The sequence below is a fragment of the Manis pentadactyla genome, chromosome 2, assembly GCF_030020395.1.
Source record: "Manis pentadactyla isolate mManPen7 chromosome 2, mManPen7.hap1, whole genome shotgun sequence".
In the NCBI taxonomy this organism is placed as follows: domain Eukaryota; kingdom Metazoa; phylum Chordata; class Mammalia; order Pholidota; family Manidae; genus Manis; species Manis pentadactyla.
In genome coordinates this window covers 107,584,107-107,605,119 of record NC_080020.1, presented here as the reverse complement: position 1 = coordinate 107,605,119, position 21,013 = coordinate 107,584,107, and the positions used below count along the sequence as shown (strand labels likewise).

At 40.3% G+C, this 21,013-nt stretch overlaps 1 protein-coding gene and 1 long non-coding RNA gene across 4 annotated transcripts in view; both read left to right on the top strand.

Moving 5' to 3' along the window:
• GHR (growth hormone receptor) overlaps positions 1-21,013 on the top strand; it is a 251,391-nt gene that overhangs the window by 118,359 nt on the left and 112,019 nt on the right. For all 3 annotated transcript variants that reach the window (XM_036910891.2, XM_036910895.2, XM_036910892.2), the window contains exon 2: positions 692-772. In XM_036910891.2, coding sequence (XP_036766786.2) covers positions 703-772 — 70 coding nt within the window. In that variant the 5' untranslated portion in view covers positions 692-702. The remainder of the gene's footprint in view (positions 1-691; positions 773-21,013) is intronic.
• Positions 11,796-21,013, top strand: part of LOC130681857 (uncharacterized) — a 36,857-nt gene continuing 27,639 nt past the window's right edge. The window contains exon 1 of the long non-coding RNA XR_008995066.1: positions 11,796-12,974. This is a non-coding gene — a long non-coding RNA (uncharacterized LOC130681857). The remainder of the gene's footprint in view (positions 12,975-21,013) is intronic.

Here is a 21,013-nt window from a genome sequence, read left to right as displayed (position 1 = left end):
TCGTGTCCCTGCTAAGACTACTCACTGAAGACCCTGCAGCGCCCGGTTGGCCTGTGCCCGCACACCCTCCTTGTGGATGCACAGGTAGCAGGGATTTCCAAGTGGGCAGAAGTTTAATAAAATAACTGTTATTTACAGGAACCTACCCCCACAAAAAAAATAAAAATAAAACCTCCCCAAGGATGGCTCATTCGCATAGTATTTTGAGTGTTAATTGAACTCTTCTGTTCCCTGGGGAACACATAGAAGTTTTGTTGTTACTTAAGTTGTTTGTTTCTCCTTTTATGGCCTGTGCAGCTCAAGGCCCCATGCTGGGTGATACTGTTGACAAGTTTTTCTATTTCCACATCAAATTAAAGTGAAGCACGCTGGCCCTGTTACTGAAGCAGTGGGGGGGGGGGGGTCTTTTGCTGTGAGATAGCCCTATGGCTGTTGTCCATATGGGAAAATCTCTGGTGTGCATGTTATTTCTCCAGGTAAATACCTATGGGAGGTAGAAATTATTACAACCTGCTGTTTGCTTTCATGAGAAGTATGACAATATGAGACTGGGGCAATGAAAGATGCTAGAATTTCTTCTAGAACTTTGTTCATGTCAGCTCATTCATGGTTTAGCCACCCTTCAAACAGTATTTAATGATAATAGTCTGCTTTTAATTGGCTTTATCTATTCTGTTTTGTGTGATTGCAGGTCCTCCAGGTATGGATCTCTGGCAACTGCTGTTGACCTTGGCAGTGGCAGGCTCAAGCGATGCTTTTCCTGGGACTGAAGGTAAGTTCTGCTTTCCCATTCCCACTCCCAGTGTTTTGAAGTAACACTGAACTTTGTTAAATATAAGTTCTTTGGATGATTTAAGTTAATATTTAAGTAACAGAATAAAGGAAACTCAGCTTTCAAATCATAAACAACCTGGACTTTTCTATGGATATTTAGGAAGAATACAATTTTGGCATCCAGTGTTTTTACCTCAAAAATAACTGCTACAAATCAGGCTGAGGGCATTTATGTTGAGGGCAAGGACAGGGGCAAGCCAGGTCTCTTGGTCCTCAGGCTCTGGGAGAGATTTTGAAATTGCACTGAAGGGTAATTAACCTACTGATTACTCAGCTCATCTGTGACTTAGACATCATAGCCTACCTCCAGAACTGAGAATTAAGGTCCCTTAATCATATTCTCTGAGAGTGGAAATTGAGGTTTCAAATAAATTTCACCGCTCACTCTGTGAATGATTACCATTTGGCAATGTCTGGAACATGAGGCACCTGAAATAGTTGAATAATGTACTCACAAATCATGAGCTTCCTCAGCCATATCCATAATTCTCTGTTCTTTTTTATGCCTTCTTCCTACTGGAGAAGTCTCAATATATTCAAACTTTTGTCTCATGGCAGAAATAACTGAAACAAGAAAGAATAATGAAAGGGAATGAGAAGAAGGATTTTTTTCTGTCCAGAAAGAAAACTGCACATAAAGGGACGGGAGACTTCCTAAAAGATTGTCTTGAGTACTTGACTTTTTCCCTTGCTTGGGCTTCAGTGGAGGAAAGGAAGAACCTGTTTCTCCGATGCTGTGACACCACATTCAGTTGTTGCTCTGAGAGCAGCTCACTCCCCTAGTCATCAGGCCACTCACGTTGGAAAACAAAGTTCCACAGCAGTGCCTGAAGTTGTCCTCCCTGACCTTTGAGGCAAAAATACATCCATAGTAGTGAGCTGCTGAGGGCAACCAGAGTAACTAAGAAAACAAGAAGGATAAAATATGTTATTTTATATCTTACAGCAATTTAAAAATATTTATAGAAAAGAAGTCATAATTGAGATATTTTTGGGTCTCTCTGGTGTTATAATGTCAACATTATGCAAGTCAAACACGGAGAGAATTGCAGGCTCTGTTTCAGCAGCTTTTCCCATGGCTAGTTTTAGACCCTGGTTCTGAGCCAAAGAATTATAGCTGAAATCCTCTGCTGTTCCAAAGTCATGGTAGTTGAATCTCTACTTTCTTCATTAAGGTGACTTTCACTCCACTGGGCGAGGCTTAGGAATTTTAAAAACCTACGAAATGAAAAGCATGGCAAAGGTAATCTTTAAAGACAATTACAAATGTATCCCCAGATGAAAGACTAGAGCTCAAGTTACATTTGAGGCCTAGAGAGTCTTCAAAGTGCATCTATTTCAGCTGCTTTGACATTGTATCTCTGACATATACCTTTAAGTTCATAAGGAAGGTGGAGAAAACAACATCATTATCTGGTTTGTTTTCCTTTTGTTTTGCTTCTATATAGCTTTGTGTTTGCTTTGTGGAGAGCAGAGCAGAAAAAATAGCAATGGTTTGTAATTAACACAAATCACTAGCCTACTAGTACTTACACATAGTAAGTAATTTAGTAAAGATATTTGTTCCTCCTCCTTTTTTTCTTAGTGGGCTAACCAAAATTTCTTTGGAATATGTGGCTGTTCCAGAATTCTACCTTAAAATAGCCTGGGGATTGTTAAGGATGGGTATGATGTTTATATAACAAGGTCCAGGTGAGTGAACGAACATGTACACGAGTGTGTATGTGAGAAAGAGAGAGAGAGAGAGATTGCCATGTCTGGCCGCTCTGATGGGCTCAGCCAAAGTGTTCACATGACATGACATGGACTGAATCTCAGATGACAATCATTGGCCACGTGTTCCTTTTTCTGCCAGGTCTGGATTGTAGCCAAATCATTTTATTTTTATTTTCTCTCCCATTGTGTAAGGCAGACTAAAAATACAGATGAGGACTTAAAATTTTTTTAAAAAGGACACTACTGTAGCATCACCAGCCATTCCTTTGATTTCAGTTTGGTCAATGAAGATGTGGCCTTGCTGAGTAAGGAATCTGTGACATGTCACTCAGAAAAGTTGCCCAGGAGCAAGTAGAAGGTGACAGATTTGTATGCCGGGGAAGGCTGGCACTTAAAGCTTGGGCAGATGAGCAATTAGAAATATACTAGCCCTGAGAGGATTTTTTATTTAGTCTAATTTCCCTGAGGGAAATTTAATGAGAACTAAACCCCGAGTAGTACCACCGCCGTATCAGCTAACATGCTACAGTGGAGGCTCTCTCTTAGTCCTTCTTCCTTATTTTAGTCTGTACTTCTCCAGGCAGTTTATGTAGTCTCAGGGAGAATTCCCTGCTCCAAAATCAGGAATGCCCAACCATTCCTCCCTTTCAGAGGGCTACCCAGGGTTGAACTGTCCACTGGTTGCATCAAACTTCTCCTCAAATGACGACTTTGATGAGAAGGGTGCAAAGAGGTTTGATGACTATAAGTTCTCTACCAAGAAGTGCCTGATGTGTTTAGGTCGTATCTCTACTATTTCATTCAGCCTGCAACTGAGCATCCTCTGACCTCAGCAACCTAGAAGGGAGCATGCAAGCCCCCTGCCCTGAAGAAGATCAGTCTCCATGTGAGGAAGTTCATGAAATCAATGAGAAACTATATAGCTTTAAGGTCTAGATTATGTGGTGAATCCAAACGGTCAAGATGCTCTGCAAAAGAATAAATTGAGGTGGACTGGAGAAGTTAATTCTACACATTCAATGTATGGATATTTCTTTAGAGCTTTCTGTTTTCAAAGACTGAGCCTCAGGTCTCTGAGGAATGCACTGATTCTTCCCTCCAGGAATTTATCATGAGTTAAGAGATAACAAATATACACAAAGAATCACTGCATGAGGCAGTGTCTCTGAACTCTCAAAGTGTGGCCTGTGCTCTACTCTTTACTAAGTATATGCTGTACTAAGAGGAGTGAATTGAGGAGGAGGGTCACCTCTGGCTAGAATGAACCAGAACGTCATGAAGGAGGCTGGTGTGATTTCAGCAGGAATAGAATATTGGGTGGGCCAAGACTTTAAAAGGCTGAGAAGAGCAGGAGGCAACTAAAGAATAAGTGATGTGATAAAGGAGCAACAAGCATAATAGGCATGAGGTATATGCATATGCAGAGAACAACTCATTCAGTGGCTGAGTTTATCCTATATGTGGGCGCTGTACTAGTGCTGTTCTATTTCACACATTTAGCATTCAGCACATGTTTTTTGAGCACTTACTTTGTGAAAGGCATAGGATTAATTTGGCCAGATTACAGGAGCACAATAATTATTCCCAATGGAAGTCAGATTAGTAGATTCAAATTAAATTATAAAAGGTCTTAAGATGGCAAATACTTCATGGAAAAGGCAAGTCTTGCTGGGCCTTGGAGAATGGGGATAGTATTTGGAGAGGAAGAGAAAATAGTGGAATTAGATGCCAAATCCAGCAAGTCATAGTCCTTCTCAAAGTTGTAGGCCAGGCAAAATGCTGATGATGGAACATGATTGTGTAGTGTGTATATAATATTTATATGGAGCATATATAATATTTACATATATATTGCATTTGTATTTGTGTGTATGTGTATATGGCACATATATATATGGCATATATATGGTGTGTATATGTATTTATATATGTATGTACATATATGTATATATATATGGCATGGCTTGCAGGCAAGGCACATAATTAGTATCTTATCACTCTAAAGACTAAAAAGGACTACACCATTCTATACGAGAAAAAGTAAGAAATTTATACTAGGAGTGTGATGCCATGTCCTAAAGGAGTCAGGATCCCCAGAATAATGCATCTGCATATCTTTGAACACTTTTCATAAACCTATGCAAACTGATACAACACTTACGTGAAAGAAAAGACATTTCTGTTCTCATTGTTAACAGGAAATAATGACTCAGTGGAAGGAACATTATATATATGTTTTTAAATAAACCCTACCCTCTTAGAGTTGAAGCTCTACAGAGCCCTGAGAGGTTGCCATGACATATAGGATATGTTTTGAGCAAGTATTAGAATCATGGTGTAGTTGGTAAGTAGTAAAAGGTGTGCCTGTTAAATGTTTTCAAGAAATGACAATTCAAGGCTTTCCATTGACACTGGAATTTGGGGGGAGCCATACAGCTTAAACTTGCTACTGTTTTTACTGTCACCAAGAGGCAAGAAGAAATCATACAGTCTGTTCTAGTGCCAAGGCCTGAGTCCATGTACATCAGCAACCCTGTGCTCCTGGTCCTCTTGATATCACAAAGAGCTTTGACACTGGAATTAAGCAGGTCAGAGCAGGCCAGGTGAAGGAACTCCTGGTCATGCACATCTAGATGGAGCCAATAGAAGATATGAGCAGAGAACTTTGCAGATAATGACACAAAAAAGTCTTTCAGCAGATATTTACTGAGCACTTTCATGGATTCAAAGGTGAATTTTCAATCTGTGTTCCTGCCTTTAAGGAACTTCTTCCTGGTCTACAGAAGGGAAGATAGACAAGTAAACGTAATTTAATCGTGGTCCCCTTAGGTTATTAAAGAGTTTTAAGCAGGACAATAATACAGTTAAATTTTCATTTTGAAATAATGCTGGCAATAGAATAAAAATAAATTTGAGAAAGACAAATGTAGAAGAAGGTGATTGAAATAGGTCAGGAGAGAGATGATGTATGACAGCTGTAAAAAATAGATGAATCACAGAGATGTTGCTAGAGACAGTATCACCAGTCTTACTCCATCTATTTCTAAATTCCCACATTTTAGCTATTGTTATCAACATTAGCAGTGACTCACTTTTAATACAGTGAAGTCCTAGAGCGCAGCTCAGCCTATTAGGCATGAAGTGGTACTTACACAGAGCAGCTCTGTGGAGGAGGAGCAACACACTGAGACTGACGACAGCAGAGAGCCACCTTTCTTTTGTACCATTTCCGAGAACTCTTGCCTGGGCCTCGCCTGGGTCCCACGGCCATCTGTTCCCCTATGCAGTGTGGCTGTGATATGCTTAGGCTGCTGTGCTCAGAGGGTCCACAGCAGGGACAAAGGCCTGAGGTCCCTCCCCATGTAGTCTGGCCATTCATGACTATATCCCAAGACCTTGACATACCCCCAAATATTTTACCATTGATAGAATATGTATGTACCTCACAATGCAGTAAAACAAACACATGCAGGATTGGTTGAGTGTGAGCTAGCAGCAGTGCTTTGTGCTGGGCAGACTCTGGTGGTCCGTTAAGCCTACACAGCGGCCAAGTGACTCACCCCTGCAGAGCGGCTGGCAGTGGGAGCAATTAGGTCCATGCCTCAGTGAACTAGTATATAGAAGGACTGGGACCACCCAAGAACAGTCCAGACCTTGAATGTTCATTCACACATGCCTCTGGTTGATTATACTTCTAGTCTTCCACCTTAGATCCCAACTGTTACAGGACTAGAGGCAGTTCTGGTATGCAAAATGTCCCCACACCACTTCAGTTCAGTAGCCTAAATTGGGGTTCCCATCAGGGGGAGACAGGAACGAGTTGACATAATGTACTTGAGCAAAGCTCCTATTCATGCACAACCTGGTTTTCTGCCTCTGGCTGGAGGCTAACCCAGGTTCAGCTGTGCGGAGGGCCACACCAGCTGGGACCTGCCCCGCCGGCCTCTGCCTGGGATCATACTCCCAACAGGGCACCACGGCCCTCCATCACTCCACACCTTTTCCCTAGGAAAACCGTTCAGCAAGAACTTGTGGTTGGTGGTTTTCCTCCTCACTGCAAAGTTAAGTGAATGGGTTATTTCCCCGAGCTGCTTCACTTTCAACCTTAATCTCTGTATAATAAATAATTCTAGGCACTTCACAGCCATTGACAGAGGCCTCTTTTAAGGCTTACTTACCCCTTTCTCCTTATTACTGCCTGCTCACACACAGTACTGTGAGTCTGACTTGTCATCAGGCAGAGTCACTAGCAGTCACAACCTAAGGGCCACCCTCATCTTTCACAAACAGCAGGCACCACCCTCCCGTTTTGGCTTCTCCAGCACTGACATGGGTGTTTAAGTAATGCTGTCAACGGTGCCCTCCACAGACCCAAAGCGAAGCTTCCCTCTCATCTGTAGTTAGCCACATTAAGGCAGCGATGATGTGTCACATAAACACACTTTGAAATCCAATGCCACTGATCATACAAAGGATTCTGTGGTGCCCTGTCTGGCCATTACTGCCCAAACTCAGAGGCCCGGGGGCTTGGAACACTCCGGAGCCTCAGCTGCAAATCAGAATTTTCTCTGATCTGTATTTTCCGAATCTATTTAAAAACGAATCCATGGTATTTCATTAGATACATCTATCAGGAATCTCTGTTTCTGTTTACAGAACAACTCACCGACCTTAGCCTGAACCTTAACTAATTACATCTGTGTTGCATTTCCGTGGCAGGGTTGCAGGTATTAGAGCATGGTGGATCGTGTCCCAAACACAGAGGAGATGTTTCAGGATGCTGTTCTAGAAGCCCTCAGCATGAGGCAGGACAAGGGGATGAGTGGTGAGAGGGTGAGGGAACCTAGAGGTAGGGGGTACCATTTGTTGTGGGTTCCTCTTCTAAATGAAGTTGTAATGATATCTGTATTTCAAATTGTGTGACAAAGTCTAGATTAGGTTTGAAATATTATGCAATCTGTTTTCAAATGACTGACAAAATGAAGATGGCATACTGTGTAAATAAAGTGTTGCGGATTTAAAGCTCACCAGACCTTAAAATCTATGAAAGATGTTTTGTTCCTCCCTGTACCCTTTAACATTCTGACACATGGAGTAGATCTTCATTTATTTGTTGAGTGGATGAAGAAATCAGCATATAAATCCTGACCTGGGACTTCCCCAGTCACACCCTACAATTATCACTAATGCTATTATCTCCAATCCTAACCAGGGCAAGAATTGAATTAAGACCCCCCTCCCGTGGGAGAGATCTGGAAATAGCTGTGCAACTGTAGAAGCCAGAACCAGTGGCCTCCAAGGAGCCCAAGCATCCTTGTGCCCTACCTTAAGCCCTCATCTGTGGAGTAATCTCATTTTCCTGGTATTACTTCAGATACCTTCTGCCCGACACACCAATGTCTGGGAACCTGATGACCTTTCTAAGTCTTGCCAACCTTTTTCCAGATGACTGAACTCTGTACCCGATTCATCAGCCATTGGACAATATCCTACACTGAATGAACTGGTCACCCAGCACCAGTCCCTGACACCACCTTTATCTGTGTTCCACCTACCTGATTAAATCTCAAATATTGACAGAGAGGTATAATGAGGCCTGCAAATCTCAAATCCAAGTTTTCTCTGCCCCTTTGGACATTAAACTTTAGATTGTGAAAACTCTGATTAGGGATTGAATTGATAAATGGATCAATTTTTTCAGCCCCCTTCCTTAAATATCAGATTTTTCCCAATTGTCCAATAAAGCACATTTTGAAATATGAAACCCTCAAAATTAAAAGTCAATGTTATACTGATAAAATCTTTAATTTCTTGACCCCTAAATATGGAAAAAACTGGTATTTTGTATATCCTCTAATCTTTCAGTAAAACCTTGCAAATCTGTGGAACAAGAAATAATGTTGAGATATTATTCTGGATAGCCATGTGCTTTGTGTAAGTATTAACAGATTTACTTTAGTGGAGATTGAGTTGGTGATGTTTTCTACTTTCTATTTTGGAGAATCTTGGCTTCCCCAAAAATGAGAGATCATTTTTATAGGAAATGACCATTTTGTGGCTGCCTAACATTTAGGACTTATCTTCCCTCCTCCTCTACCTGGCCACTGACCCAGCTGCTTCCTTGGCTGAAGTGACAGGCACCGTGCTTTTCTCAACAATAGCTAATGATGAAAGGATGTGTTCTGATGAGAGCAGAGCAACAGGGACACAGGCGAGAGTCTGTCGGAGAGCCCTGTGCTATGTCAGGGCTCATTATGGCCATACGGGCCTGTGAGGAGCAGACTGCAGTGAAGTCCCCAGGGGCTGTGCTCTGACAGCCCTGGCTGGGTTTACAGACTGGGGTATGACTCTGCCTGACTTCCCTGTGAGCCGTGCCAGCACCATACTTTCTGGGTGTTTGCTCTGAACGTCATAGGCACGGCTGGCTAGCTCTCTCCTCCTCCACAGCTATCACCAAGCCTGACTTCCTCGAAAGCTCTTATCGAGGAATAGAAAAAACTAGATTAACTTCTGTGTATATCCTAGCCATATTTGCATGTCTCACTCATGTTTATATAGCTATTATAGGTGTGAAAAGCAAAACTGTAGCTATGACCAGACATGTCTTATTTCCTTGGATGGGTGCTAAAAACCTGTAGTCTTAGGTCTAAAAAAACATAGTTTAAAGAGAAAATAGAAGACTATTAAAGACAAAAATAGGATATTAAACACTTTCATTAACATGAGATGTATCTAAACTAAAACTGTTGAATTTAGGAGGTGGTTTTCTCCAACATATTGGTTGGACGTAGGTTATTACGAGACCAAGGCGGAAGCCCTTATTATGGGGGGAGAGCCAACTGATGCCTTAAAGCAGGAGGTAGAAGGAGGAGACTGCAATACCAGGCTGAAATGAGACTGTGGCACTGCTGAGCCCACAGTTGGCATTCAGTAACTACTGTGTAGACACCTGATTGATTTCTGCGGTGAGCTGATAGGAGCTCAGTTCAGTTCGCATCTGATTTAGTTATGCAAGATGCCCCTCTGTGGCTGTCACTTCCTTGGGGCAGCAGGAATCAGCCAGAGGCTTAGGCTGCCGTCGGGTAATGGAGTCCATGGAGGAGCTCCCTGGGAGGAGAGAAGAGGCCAGGCGAGTGGCCTTGGCTGGCCTCAGAGAAGCTACAGAGACGCCTAGGGAGTAGGACCAGTGACCAAGTCTGTGCACCAGTCATAGCTGATTCCCGTTAAGTCCTTCTTGCCATTGTGAGGGAAGGTAGACTAGAAGGAGGTATTACAGAGCCTAGATCTTGAACTTTGTCAGAACTGGGTTTGATTCGTAACTCCACCATTTATGCGTTGTTGGGGAGGAGTTGATTTCTCCAGAAGCCAGATGCTGAGACAAGGATTCAAATGAAAGTGAATTGTTAGAAACGTTTCAGGGAGACGCTGATAGGGAAGTAGGGAAATAAGACAGGGAAGGTGAAAAAAAAACAAAAAACGAGAGGGCAGTATCAAGTATTATCCCATGGTGGGGCAGGGGGAGGTAATATCTGCCTCAGTCCCCACTGCAAGCAGTGTTTCAGATTGTCCAAATCAGCCCTCCACTGGGGATGAAGGGCTAACCCAGGAGGATATAAACTCCTAGAAACTCAGTTCTCCAAGTGCTCCCACAGCCTGCAGGAGGCAAAGAGACCCAGGTGCTGGGGGTTGGAAGTGAAAGCGTACAGGAGTTTGTGTACCAAAATGGTTAAGGCCTCCACATCAGCAAAGGGCTGACAGCATCTGCTATAAACAGTTTGGTAGTTTCCTACACTCTCTGAACCTCAGTTTTCTCACCTGCTACATGGGAGGAAAATAACTTGTTTAAAGTCATTAGGTAATGCAAATAAACTACCTGCTGAGATGACATAGGAACAGCACTTCATATTCAATAAATGGTAGCAGTTATTGGCTTCAAGTTGAGTCACTGCAAACCCTGAGGCCTAAATAAACATTGAAACTAAACAGCTATGTAGACTTTGTGTTAACAATATATGCCTAAAAGAAGCAGTACAGTTGCACAAGGAAGTTTTGGAAGCTAAAGATCATTTTAATAACAACTCCAGAACGCTGCATAGAAGAAGAGTCTAATGTCTAAGATGTCTTCAATTATAGAACTAAGATATGATGGCATAAAATTTTATAAAACAAGATACTGTTCTGTATTTATAATGTTTTTTAAAGTTTTTATAATGAATGTTCAGAGGAGAAGTTTAATAAAACCTTAGTACTGTAATTCATGTACTCTTAATAAAACTAAATCTGATCAGTACAGCAAGAGGGTCTGTAGTGAGTTGACTCTGATGTTGGGAGTGATAGGGGGCAAGTCAGTTCAGCCCATTGGGCATTTGCTGCATGGTAGACATGCCTTCAAGAGGAGTAAGGCACGGTTCCCTAGGCTAATCACTATGGTGCCAGGTATGTGCAGAGACAGAACTAAAACCAGTCATTCAGGTAATAATAGAAGCATTTTATTGGCTCCATTTTTAAGTAATTCTTATGCATTATTTCAGTCAACTTACACGGAAATGTCAAAAGGAAGGTTCCACTATTACCCTATTTTAGGTAAGGACACCAAGAATAATTACATAAGTAGTTTACAAAACTAATGAAGGCAAAAACTGGGAATCCATCCCAGAGAGCGGGCTGCACTCCCTCTCATGTCCTAGGAGCCCACTGGCAGCTGGCTGACTGAAATACTCCCATCTGTAGGCATTTCAACCGATTCTTGGAAGTTGCATTCACTTTACCTGATCAGCCTATGAAAGAATCACAGTTATATTATATCAAAAAGAGAAGATGTTTCCAGGAACTACTTTTGTAAATGCTCTAGATACAGATTGGTTAAGCTTAATGTAGTATTTAGACTTTCAATGTTGGGTCTCATTATTTCATAGGTAAATAGGTAGATGATAGATAGATAGATAGATAGATAGATAGATAGATAGATAGATAGATAGATAGATAGATAGATAGATAGATAGATAGAAATTCTAATATATTATTTCATACATACATATAGCCTTCTGATGAGGTCTGGGTAATTTCCTCAAATCAGATGGGCATCTATCTCTTCCTGATAGATAGATAGATAGATAGATAGATAGATAGATAGATAGATAGATAAATAGAAATTCTAATATATTATTTCATACATACATATAGCCTTCTGATGAGGTCTGGGTAATTTCCTCAAATCAGATGGGCATCTATCTCTTCCTGATAGATAGATAGATAGATAGATAGATAGATAGATAGATAGATAGATAGATAGATAGATAGAAATTCTAATATATTATTTCATACATACATATAGCCTTCTGATGAGGTCTGGGTAATTTCCTCAAATCAGATGGGCATCTATCTCTTCCTGAAACTAAATCAGTAGCAAAAGTGAGGACAGGAACTACCTCTTCTTTTGGAAAAAAATCCATGGAAGGGCCCTCCTGGACCACTGAACTACACTATCTGGTATTGTCCAGCCCTGTTATCTGTAAGGCTTTCCCCCCAGGTAAGGGAGGTGCAAGGACTGTCACTTGAAATCAGCTCTGGGTTTTCTCTTCTGGGTCATTCATGGATCCTTCATGAATGCAGAAGCTGCTGAAATAAAGGGAAACCACTGCTCCTCTCTACTAACACACAGTCACTAGTATACCATACACTTTTGCCCATTTCTAAATCTGTGCTTCCTTACCCAAAGGTTTTCCCATCCTCATAGCATTAATATTCCCTATTTTATATATGGGACTGTGTATAACACTGTTTTTACACCATTTTCTAATAGGATTTGTCCAAATCAATCAGTGAAAATGAAGCCAAGCTTATGAGAACAAGAGCTTTCAGTTCACTGAAATTTATTTTTGTGTTGCTCTTTTAGGAGAAAGAAGCACATTGTCAGAAAAGAAAATCACATCAAGAAATTATTTAAAAACAAATTTGGAACATCTTCCTTGCCATTAGTGATCCCATCTAATGATGTGATGGGCAAAAACATTAACTAGTGAGCAACTCAGGCTTATGAATCCAATTCCATCAGTAATCGGATTCTGTGATGATAGGCAAAAACTCTTAATTCTCTAAATTCAGTTGCTCATCTACTAATAAAACTTTTCAGTGAAAAAAAAATCTAATCTGTCTCTTCCAATTCCAAAATTTTTTTGTGTTATTTTTAAGATACAGATATGGGACTCCGAAGGAATTCTCTCTACAGTCCTTAATAGACCTTTGTCTCCTGGGCTTTTTTATTTTTATTTTTTCATCAGTGTCTAGAGTGAAGACAAAGAAGGCTGGCTAACCCTATCTACAGATGAGACAAAGCTAAGGACAGCTAGTGCGCTGAATGACAAGCGTAGGATTCAGAATATCTTGACAGCCTACAGAAATGGGTCAGAACTACCAAAATAAAGGTAATGTCTAGGTTTAAAGGAAATCACAAATGAAGAAAGTGAGAGCCCTGGCTTACAGCAACTACTTTGTGAAAGAGTTGAAGTTGCTTAGTTCATTGGAAGTATAATGAGTAACTAATCTGTTATGATGTAGCTGCCAAAGGAGACTTAGGCTGTCTTAATAGAATTAGAAGATCTAGAACAAGGAAAGTAACAGATCTCTGGACTCTGGACTGGGTACAAGCTATCTAGCGTAATCTGGTGAGTTGCAGACATCAAGATTTAAGGTTGCTTACAAAACAGGAAAAAACAGACTTAATGGTGAAGACTCCTGAAATCATGTGAAAGGAACTAGAGATGTTTAGTCTGAAGGTGATGAAGGGGGGCAATCAAAACACATTCGCTTTTAAAGCGTGTCGTTTTGAAGAGGGCTTTAATCAATTCCATTTAGAAAACATTATAAAATAGTATAATAGAACAAAAATGTAGACTTTGGGAATCAAACTTATGCCCATAAGAATGTCAGCTCTAGATTTCAATTCTGTGACTCTAAGTAATTATTTAACATTTCAGCACTTCCATTTCTCATCTTAAAATAGAAATGATAATATCTTGCTGAGAAAATCATCTATCTGAATTAAGTGATATAGCATGTTGAGCTCCTGGCATAGTTACCATTATAAGTCAGGTTTTCAGTAATGGTTAATCTCCTCCTTGTCTACCTTCTCTTCAAGAAAAGAATGAGGACAATTAGGTTGCTGTTCAAGAAAGTACTGTACGCCAAATGTCATTGTCCCAAAGTAGAATGAGTTACTAGGCCGGACAGGGCTGGGTTAAGGTGCGGGAGTATAGAGCTGAATGGCCGAGGCACTCCGGTCCCCACTCTCATCCAAACACAGCTTCATATAATGATTGTTTGGATTTTACACACTGGATTTCCAGGGACAATTTCATGCAAAATTTAAAAAGGCACAAAGTCAGTGGATAGAATAATCCCTGAGATTCCTCTGTTCTCCCTGCTCAGTGTACTTCTGTGTTGTTGGAATGGATGTTCACTGGAACATGTAATTTACTGCTGGAGATTGAGTTATAAAAGATCCAACTGTGTTACTCCACTACACCTAAGTTAGGGGATCGTTTTTGTAAGTTATAGGAAGATATACAAAAGGGATTTCTGGCCACCCCTTTGTAGTCCTCTGTAGTACCATCACTTCCTGTGTACTCCCACTCGCTTATGTATGGTTTTCTCAAAGGCAAAAGATGGAATTAGCCTGCCAGTATTTTGAGTCTGGTGTTTCTTTTAAGCAGCTGATGTTTAAATCCACCTGGTCTTCTCTAGTTGTCCTCCTAAGAGCTTCAATCATAAGAAACAGCTGAACTTGTGCATGTTCTAAGAATGAATGCATTCTTCTTGAAATGTATGGGTGCACCCAGGTACTAACTACACCCAAGTGCCTTTTCTAAAACAACAGGGTTGGCAAACCAAGCATTTATCCTGGGTCAGCAATTAGGAATGAAAACATATACTTGCTATTCCTGGGCTTTTCAGTTACATTGAATGTTTTTTAAGGAAGATGACTGAATGCAAGTAGTAGTTTTATATGGTACACTGAGTAATTTCTTACAGGATATACTTAATCATAAAAATATTGTTGGACAAGAGCTCACAGAATTTAGGGTTACAATAGTTTTCAGAGATCGTGGGCCTGGATGAGGATTTCTCAACCTTGGTTTATTGGCATTTTAGGCCAGATTAATTTCTGTGTGGTGAAAGGTGTGCTAGGCATTGAGACATGTTTTTGCAGCATCTTTGACCTCTGTGCAGTAGTAGGTGGCACCAGTAGCATCCCAACCCTCAGCTGTAACAGCCAAAATGTCCCCAGATAAGTGCTCTCTGGGGGACAAATGGCCCCTGTTGAGACCCACTTTGTCTGTATCTGGTGATTACATGTTGAACTGAGAGTGACCAGGGTTTTGTGGGGATCAAATTAGATAAAGCATGTTCAAGTGCTGTTAAAGCCAAAATATTCATACATATAATTACAGTACAGCTCCTATGTTTTCACTGGTTTATTTATTCATTTATTCATCTAAGATTTTTTTGAAAAGACACATAAATAAACCTTGAAAGGCTTAAAGGTTTGCTAGGTGAACAAAAAGATTAGAAGAAAAAGAGAGATCATGTGAGGCAATCCAAAATGAACATATGTCCATAACGTGCACAAAATGTTGTGGCAGTACCAAGAAAGAAAGGGTTACCTTTGACCCAAACCATAGAAAATCAGTTGACTATACAGCTGAAACTCTGTAAGATCAATTACCACCTGACTAATTCCCTCCCATACAATGCTGTATATTCATGTAATTTTTCTGGAAGTATTTAAAGTGCATGCTTACATTCAATATTCAGCACAGATTAAGTTACTGCCATTTTTTAGGTCTACTCTTGAAGTGGTATGAAATTGATGAGCAACTTAAGAATTGAAATTGTCACATACACCTATTACTTTCCTGTCTTTTTTCATAGCTGCTCCAATGAGAGCAAACAATCAAAAAAACTCCAACCCACATTTCCTTAGTAGAGCCACAAATACCAGAAACACTACAAAATAATTCCAGGAAGTTCAGTCCTGCACATATTCTTCAAGTGGACATTGACCAATTAATTTTACATCTGTTGATTTAAAAAGAAACTTACTTAACATCATGAACATTCTTTTAAACTTGAAATCTGACAATTGTATATTTAAATAGAAATAATTTTGCCTGAACAATCATCTGCTAGTACCATGGGGATTGTGTTGACTATCATGAAAGTACCAGAATTTCGAAACTTTACTCAGGGTGTTGTATAGTAAATATTCATCAACAAGGAAACTTCATATAAAAACCAGTGTGCCCAAAGGAGCCACAATTACAGTAAAGGCTGCAGAATTTTCCCTTTTAAATCTCCTCTGTGATTTTACCTACTCCATGTTCTAGAGGCACTGATAGGTTGGACAGAGCAAGAGATGTCAGCTTTAACATGTGCTGCATTAGTGGTGATGAGTCACATTTGTTTTGGGAAGATTTCCCTGAAAGCCTGTCACTCACACTTGTTTATGAGAAATGCAACAACTTAAACGTCATCTAACAAGTCCCCATGAAAGCACAGTCACATATGAGTGCTTCCAGCAAATGTTTCCTGTCAGTTCTTCCTTGGCAGCTTTGAGAATTAAAGGCTGGTGGAGTGAACTGGGGTACATCCATGAGCGTTTATTAAAAGAATCATGGGAGGATACCATAACTGCACAGCCAGCTGCTGAAATTAATATAATTGGTGTGCCATTAAGTTTCATCAGTCTTAAGACCTGCTTTTGACCACCAGAGAAATCAATCTCCATATTTAAGGCTACTTTAATATGGAACATTCCACATCCTGAACTGCCACATGCCTTTAGAATAACCATGTCATGCTGTTTTTTTAAGCATTACAAGTGAAACAAGCTGACAGGTAGATCTTGTATTACTTTCATAATCCTTATGAAAACTTTCCTGACATTATTTTGTAGTCTCAATTTGATTATATTTATAAGAAACAAACATGCCATATATAGGCAGAAGCATGCATCAATAGCCCTTATTTGATGGCTCTTAATGAAAACTAAGCCTGTATTTTGATTTATAAATCAAGAATTTATTGGATGTGTTTATGTCTTATCTCTGGGGTGAGATGATTGTCCTCAGCTTCCCTCCTGGAAAAAAAAAACTACTTTTCATAAAGTTACCAGGAATTAACTCACTCAACAAATAATTTTTGAACACCTACTACGTGCCAGGCACTACTCTAGGTGTTTGGAATGCCTCACAGAGCAAGATTAAAAAAAACTACTGTCATGGAGCTTTCCTTAGTGGGATATGTGTGCCTGTGTGTGTATTGAAGAGAGCCTGTGAGTGGGTGAGGCAGATGACAGGCTATAAAGTAATAATTAACATATCTAGTATGTTAGAAGGTGGAAAGGGCTATGGAAATGTCTATTTGTTTCTCATCAGAGTGTACCCAAAAGTTGATCTTGATATTTTATATGAATCTCCTGGGTTTTAAATGGTAGAAACCAATTCAAAAGAATTTGACACTAAATGAAATCACTCTGCTTCCCCTATATAGTAGGGCAGGCACAGAAGCATGACCCCTGATTCATCCCTCATTGGTCTATGTCACTCACAAATTCCACTGACCATTTCCCTTCTGCTTCCTGTATCACCACAATACGCAGCTAGAGATGGTCTATTGGCCCTCCCATCACAGCTTTCTCTTATTCCTATTTTCATTCCTGTCCTACATATAACTTGGGTTTGGCCATCATTCTTAGAGTTCCACTAAATCATTTGATGAAAAGATTGTTTACAAATCTCTGGTAAGAACAGTGAAAAGGCATGGCACATTGTGATAGAATGCAATAAGCTGAGGTCAGCTTCTAGGCTCACCACCATAGGCAGCCTAGCTAGAACTTGGTTACCTTAACTGTGAGTGGGGTTTTTAAATCTTCCTACTTACAGGATTGTTGTGAGGATTAAAAGGTTAAGAGAGATCATGTATGCAGTAGCAGTCTGAAAACTGTACATTGCAATCCACATTCTAGGAATTTTAGCTAATTCTGCCTCTTCTTTCTCTAAAGACAAGCTCCTGGGGAGATTGACAAGTTTACCATTGTTTAAAAAGTTACTTTAGGCATACTTCAGGCTAGTTAAATTAGTCTTCCAGGAGTAGGAAGGGATCTCAGACATCCTTGGAGAACCAACCTTGGCTGTTAATTAGAATAAGCTGGGAGAGTATTTTTGAAAAATACTGATTCATAAGCTCCATACTGAGAGATTCGGATGCATAAGACTTAGAGTGGTGCCCTGGAGTTTGTTTGTTTGCATGTTATGTGTGTGTGTGTGTGTGTGTGTTTCTTTACGGAAACTCCAAATATAAATCTGAAGATTAGATGGTTTGAGAAACTTTGCTCTAACTTCCTATTGATGCTGCCTCCTTCTCCTTCCACTCCTGGCCTCACCTGGGAGTGGAAAACCACTAATTGTGCAGGATCTCTTCTTTTCCCCTCAGTTAACTTGCCCCCTTGCTCCTCTTTTACCTGGCACCCCGCTTGGACAGCTGCTATTGCCAAACATCAACATTAATCCATTTTGACAGCCTCGCCTTTCCACCTGCCGCCCTCTAGTGGACGTGCTCACAAGCAGCAAAATATTTAAATAGACCATATGTTGGGCAGTCTGAGCTGGTGGGCTCTCTGGGGTCAGCATAGGTCTCCATGAGGCTGTCCACAGGCCACAGCTATGAGAGAAGTCTTTACGATAGCCTCAAGCCGTTTGTACACTGTTTGCACACAACTTAACATTGAGAGCAGGGCTTTATAAAGACCCAACATCTATTAATGGGTTTTTTTCAGATTTCAGAAATCTACCCAGGAAAGATTATTCTTGGGATCTTTTTGCTTCTTTGTCCCTCATTTCTTTCTTCTATCATTTACCCAAATTCCACCTCCTGCAAAAGAAGGTAGTTCTTTTCTACCTCCTCCAACCTTTGTATTTTCCAAATCTTGCAAAAACTGAAAGGATAGGGGTTTTTTTGTTTTGTTTTGTTTTAATCCTTACATTTTAGCAGCTTCCAGTCGCCAGGTAGAAGGGATTAGCAGTGTAATGGACACATGTTCAAAGTGTTCACCTTGCATCCCTCCAAGACCCTGTGAGGTGCCTGTACTGGTCTTTTTTTACCCAGGAGGTCCCGAAGGTGAGAGAGTTGAGAAGACTGTGGTATGTCACACAGCACTGGGCAAAGCTGGCACCAGAACTCAGGTCTGGCTGCTGGAAAGCCCTGCTGTGGTCCTTTAATGGGCTGTGCTTCCTCCACAGAGTGAGTGTTTAGTTTTCTACTTAGTGATCAAGAATAGCTTTCATAGTAAGTGACACCAAGTCTCATGGTACTATATTCATAGTAAAATCATTCAACTTTTCTTTTAATGAATGTTTAATAGCCAGTGAATCTCTGCACAATCCCCATTCCTCATCTTAATACTCATGCATCCAGAATTGTTTAGCAAAGGAAGGTTCACCATTATTTTGACTCAGCGAAGCTTACAGGAGTATTTGGTGTCCACCTTGTGGCAACCATTCTCAGCTTTGCTTCAGTTTTGTGGCTTTTGCTATCCTCATCTCCTACCCAAGCTTACCCACCTGCAGAATTCCTTTGCTAAATAATTCTGGATACAAGAGTATTAAGAGGAGGAATGGGGATTGTGCAGAGATACACTGGCTATTAAACATTCATTAAAAGAAAAGTTGAATGATTTTACTATGAATATAGTACCATGAGACTTGGTGTCACTTACTATGAAAACTATTCTTTATCATTAAGTAGAAAACTAAACACTCATTCTGTGGAGGAAGCACAGCCCATTAACCACATAACGAAACACTAAACTGGAATAAAGGTATCGATCCTACCTTAAGCCTTTTAGAAAACAAATGTGCCTATGCAAATAATGACATCTGGTTTTGTTTCAATTCTATTGTTTTGTGAGTTCAAGTTTCCAGGCACAGAGCATGTTTGGTTTGATAGGTGAAGGCTGAGCTTCAGGTGGTCGGTTGTTATCCAAACTCTACTACTGAAATGTTCCATACTACTTCTGTATTAGCCAGCAAAGCAGAAATTACAGGCCAAGCACTGATATAAACTCTGTGTGTGTGTGCACGTGTGTGTGTATCCATCCCCCATAGGGCCCTACATTATGTTTATACCAGTATGAGTTTACCCATTTTGTGATGATATTTTTCACTCTGCTTTTGTCTTTGATTGTTAATATCTTGGTAAGTGGTATTTTTATTAATATATATTTAAAGAACATAAATAGTATAGAATTTTATTTGGCTAATTTTTCTTACAATTGTATATCATCATTATTATAGGAATACTGTCATATAACCTATTTAACCTCTTAATTGGAATGTGTAGACACATACACACACACACCTACACCTGAACTGCCTTTTATCCCTATAATGATTGAAAACACAGATCTATGTAGATAAGAGAATTTTGAGTCCCAGACCCACCCTCTACTCTGTGTGTGAACAGTATAGTGTGGAAAGAACAATACTTAGAACTTGGATTCCAGCTCCCTATCCTCCTGTCATTTTTAAACTTTGCTATCTTGGCCAGGTAAATAAATTTCTGAGCCTCGGTTGCCCTTGTAAAGCCATGATTATATTATACCTGTGCCTCAGTTGAGCAGGCTTATCCAAAGGATTCCTCAGGGCCTCTCCAGCTCTGTGAGCTGTACCTTGGTTTGTACAGTAGTTGAAGCCCCTGAATAGTTAAATGACAATCATGTTAATTAAAATTATATAGCCGTCAATCGAATCGGTTTTTTACTGGCTTGCATGAATGATACTTGGCCTTCCTTTCTGATAGGTACTCAACTGAGAGGATTCCTTCAATCTGGTTTTCTCTCTTGTGGTTTTTCTGGGTCATAAATAGCCTATAAACAAACACTAAACTAGCATACTTAAAGGGATCCTAGATTAAGCCTCTACTAAATTAAATACCCCTATGTAAATAATGACACCTTATTTTTATTTTAACTTTGTGAGTTCAAGTTTCCAGGCACAGGGCACATCTGCCTTGATAGCTGAAGGCTGAGCCCCAGGAGGTCAGCCGTTATCCAAACCCCAATCCTGGAATGTTTTATGCAACTTGCTGTGCGTCCTTCTTACAGTTAAGCACTGATGACTTGCAGAGTGTAAGCACCACAGCCACACACCTGCCTGCCCCTTTTACGGCACACCTTTTTAATTTGTTGCTGTTGTCATGGCTTAATTATTTAACATCCAAACTAAAGGAAACTTTATCCTCCAAATTTTGACCATCTTGGTGTTTCAGGATTCCAAGGAATAACCATCTCTCTTTTTGATGAGTAGGATACTGAATAAATGTGCAAGTGTAATCCCTGTAACAAATTTGACCGAAATAAAGGAACGGGGAGTTAGTAAGGTTGAAGGAGAAAGACTGCGGCTGGGCT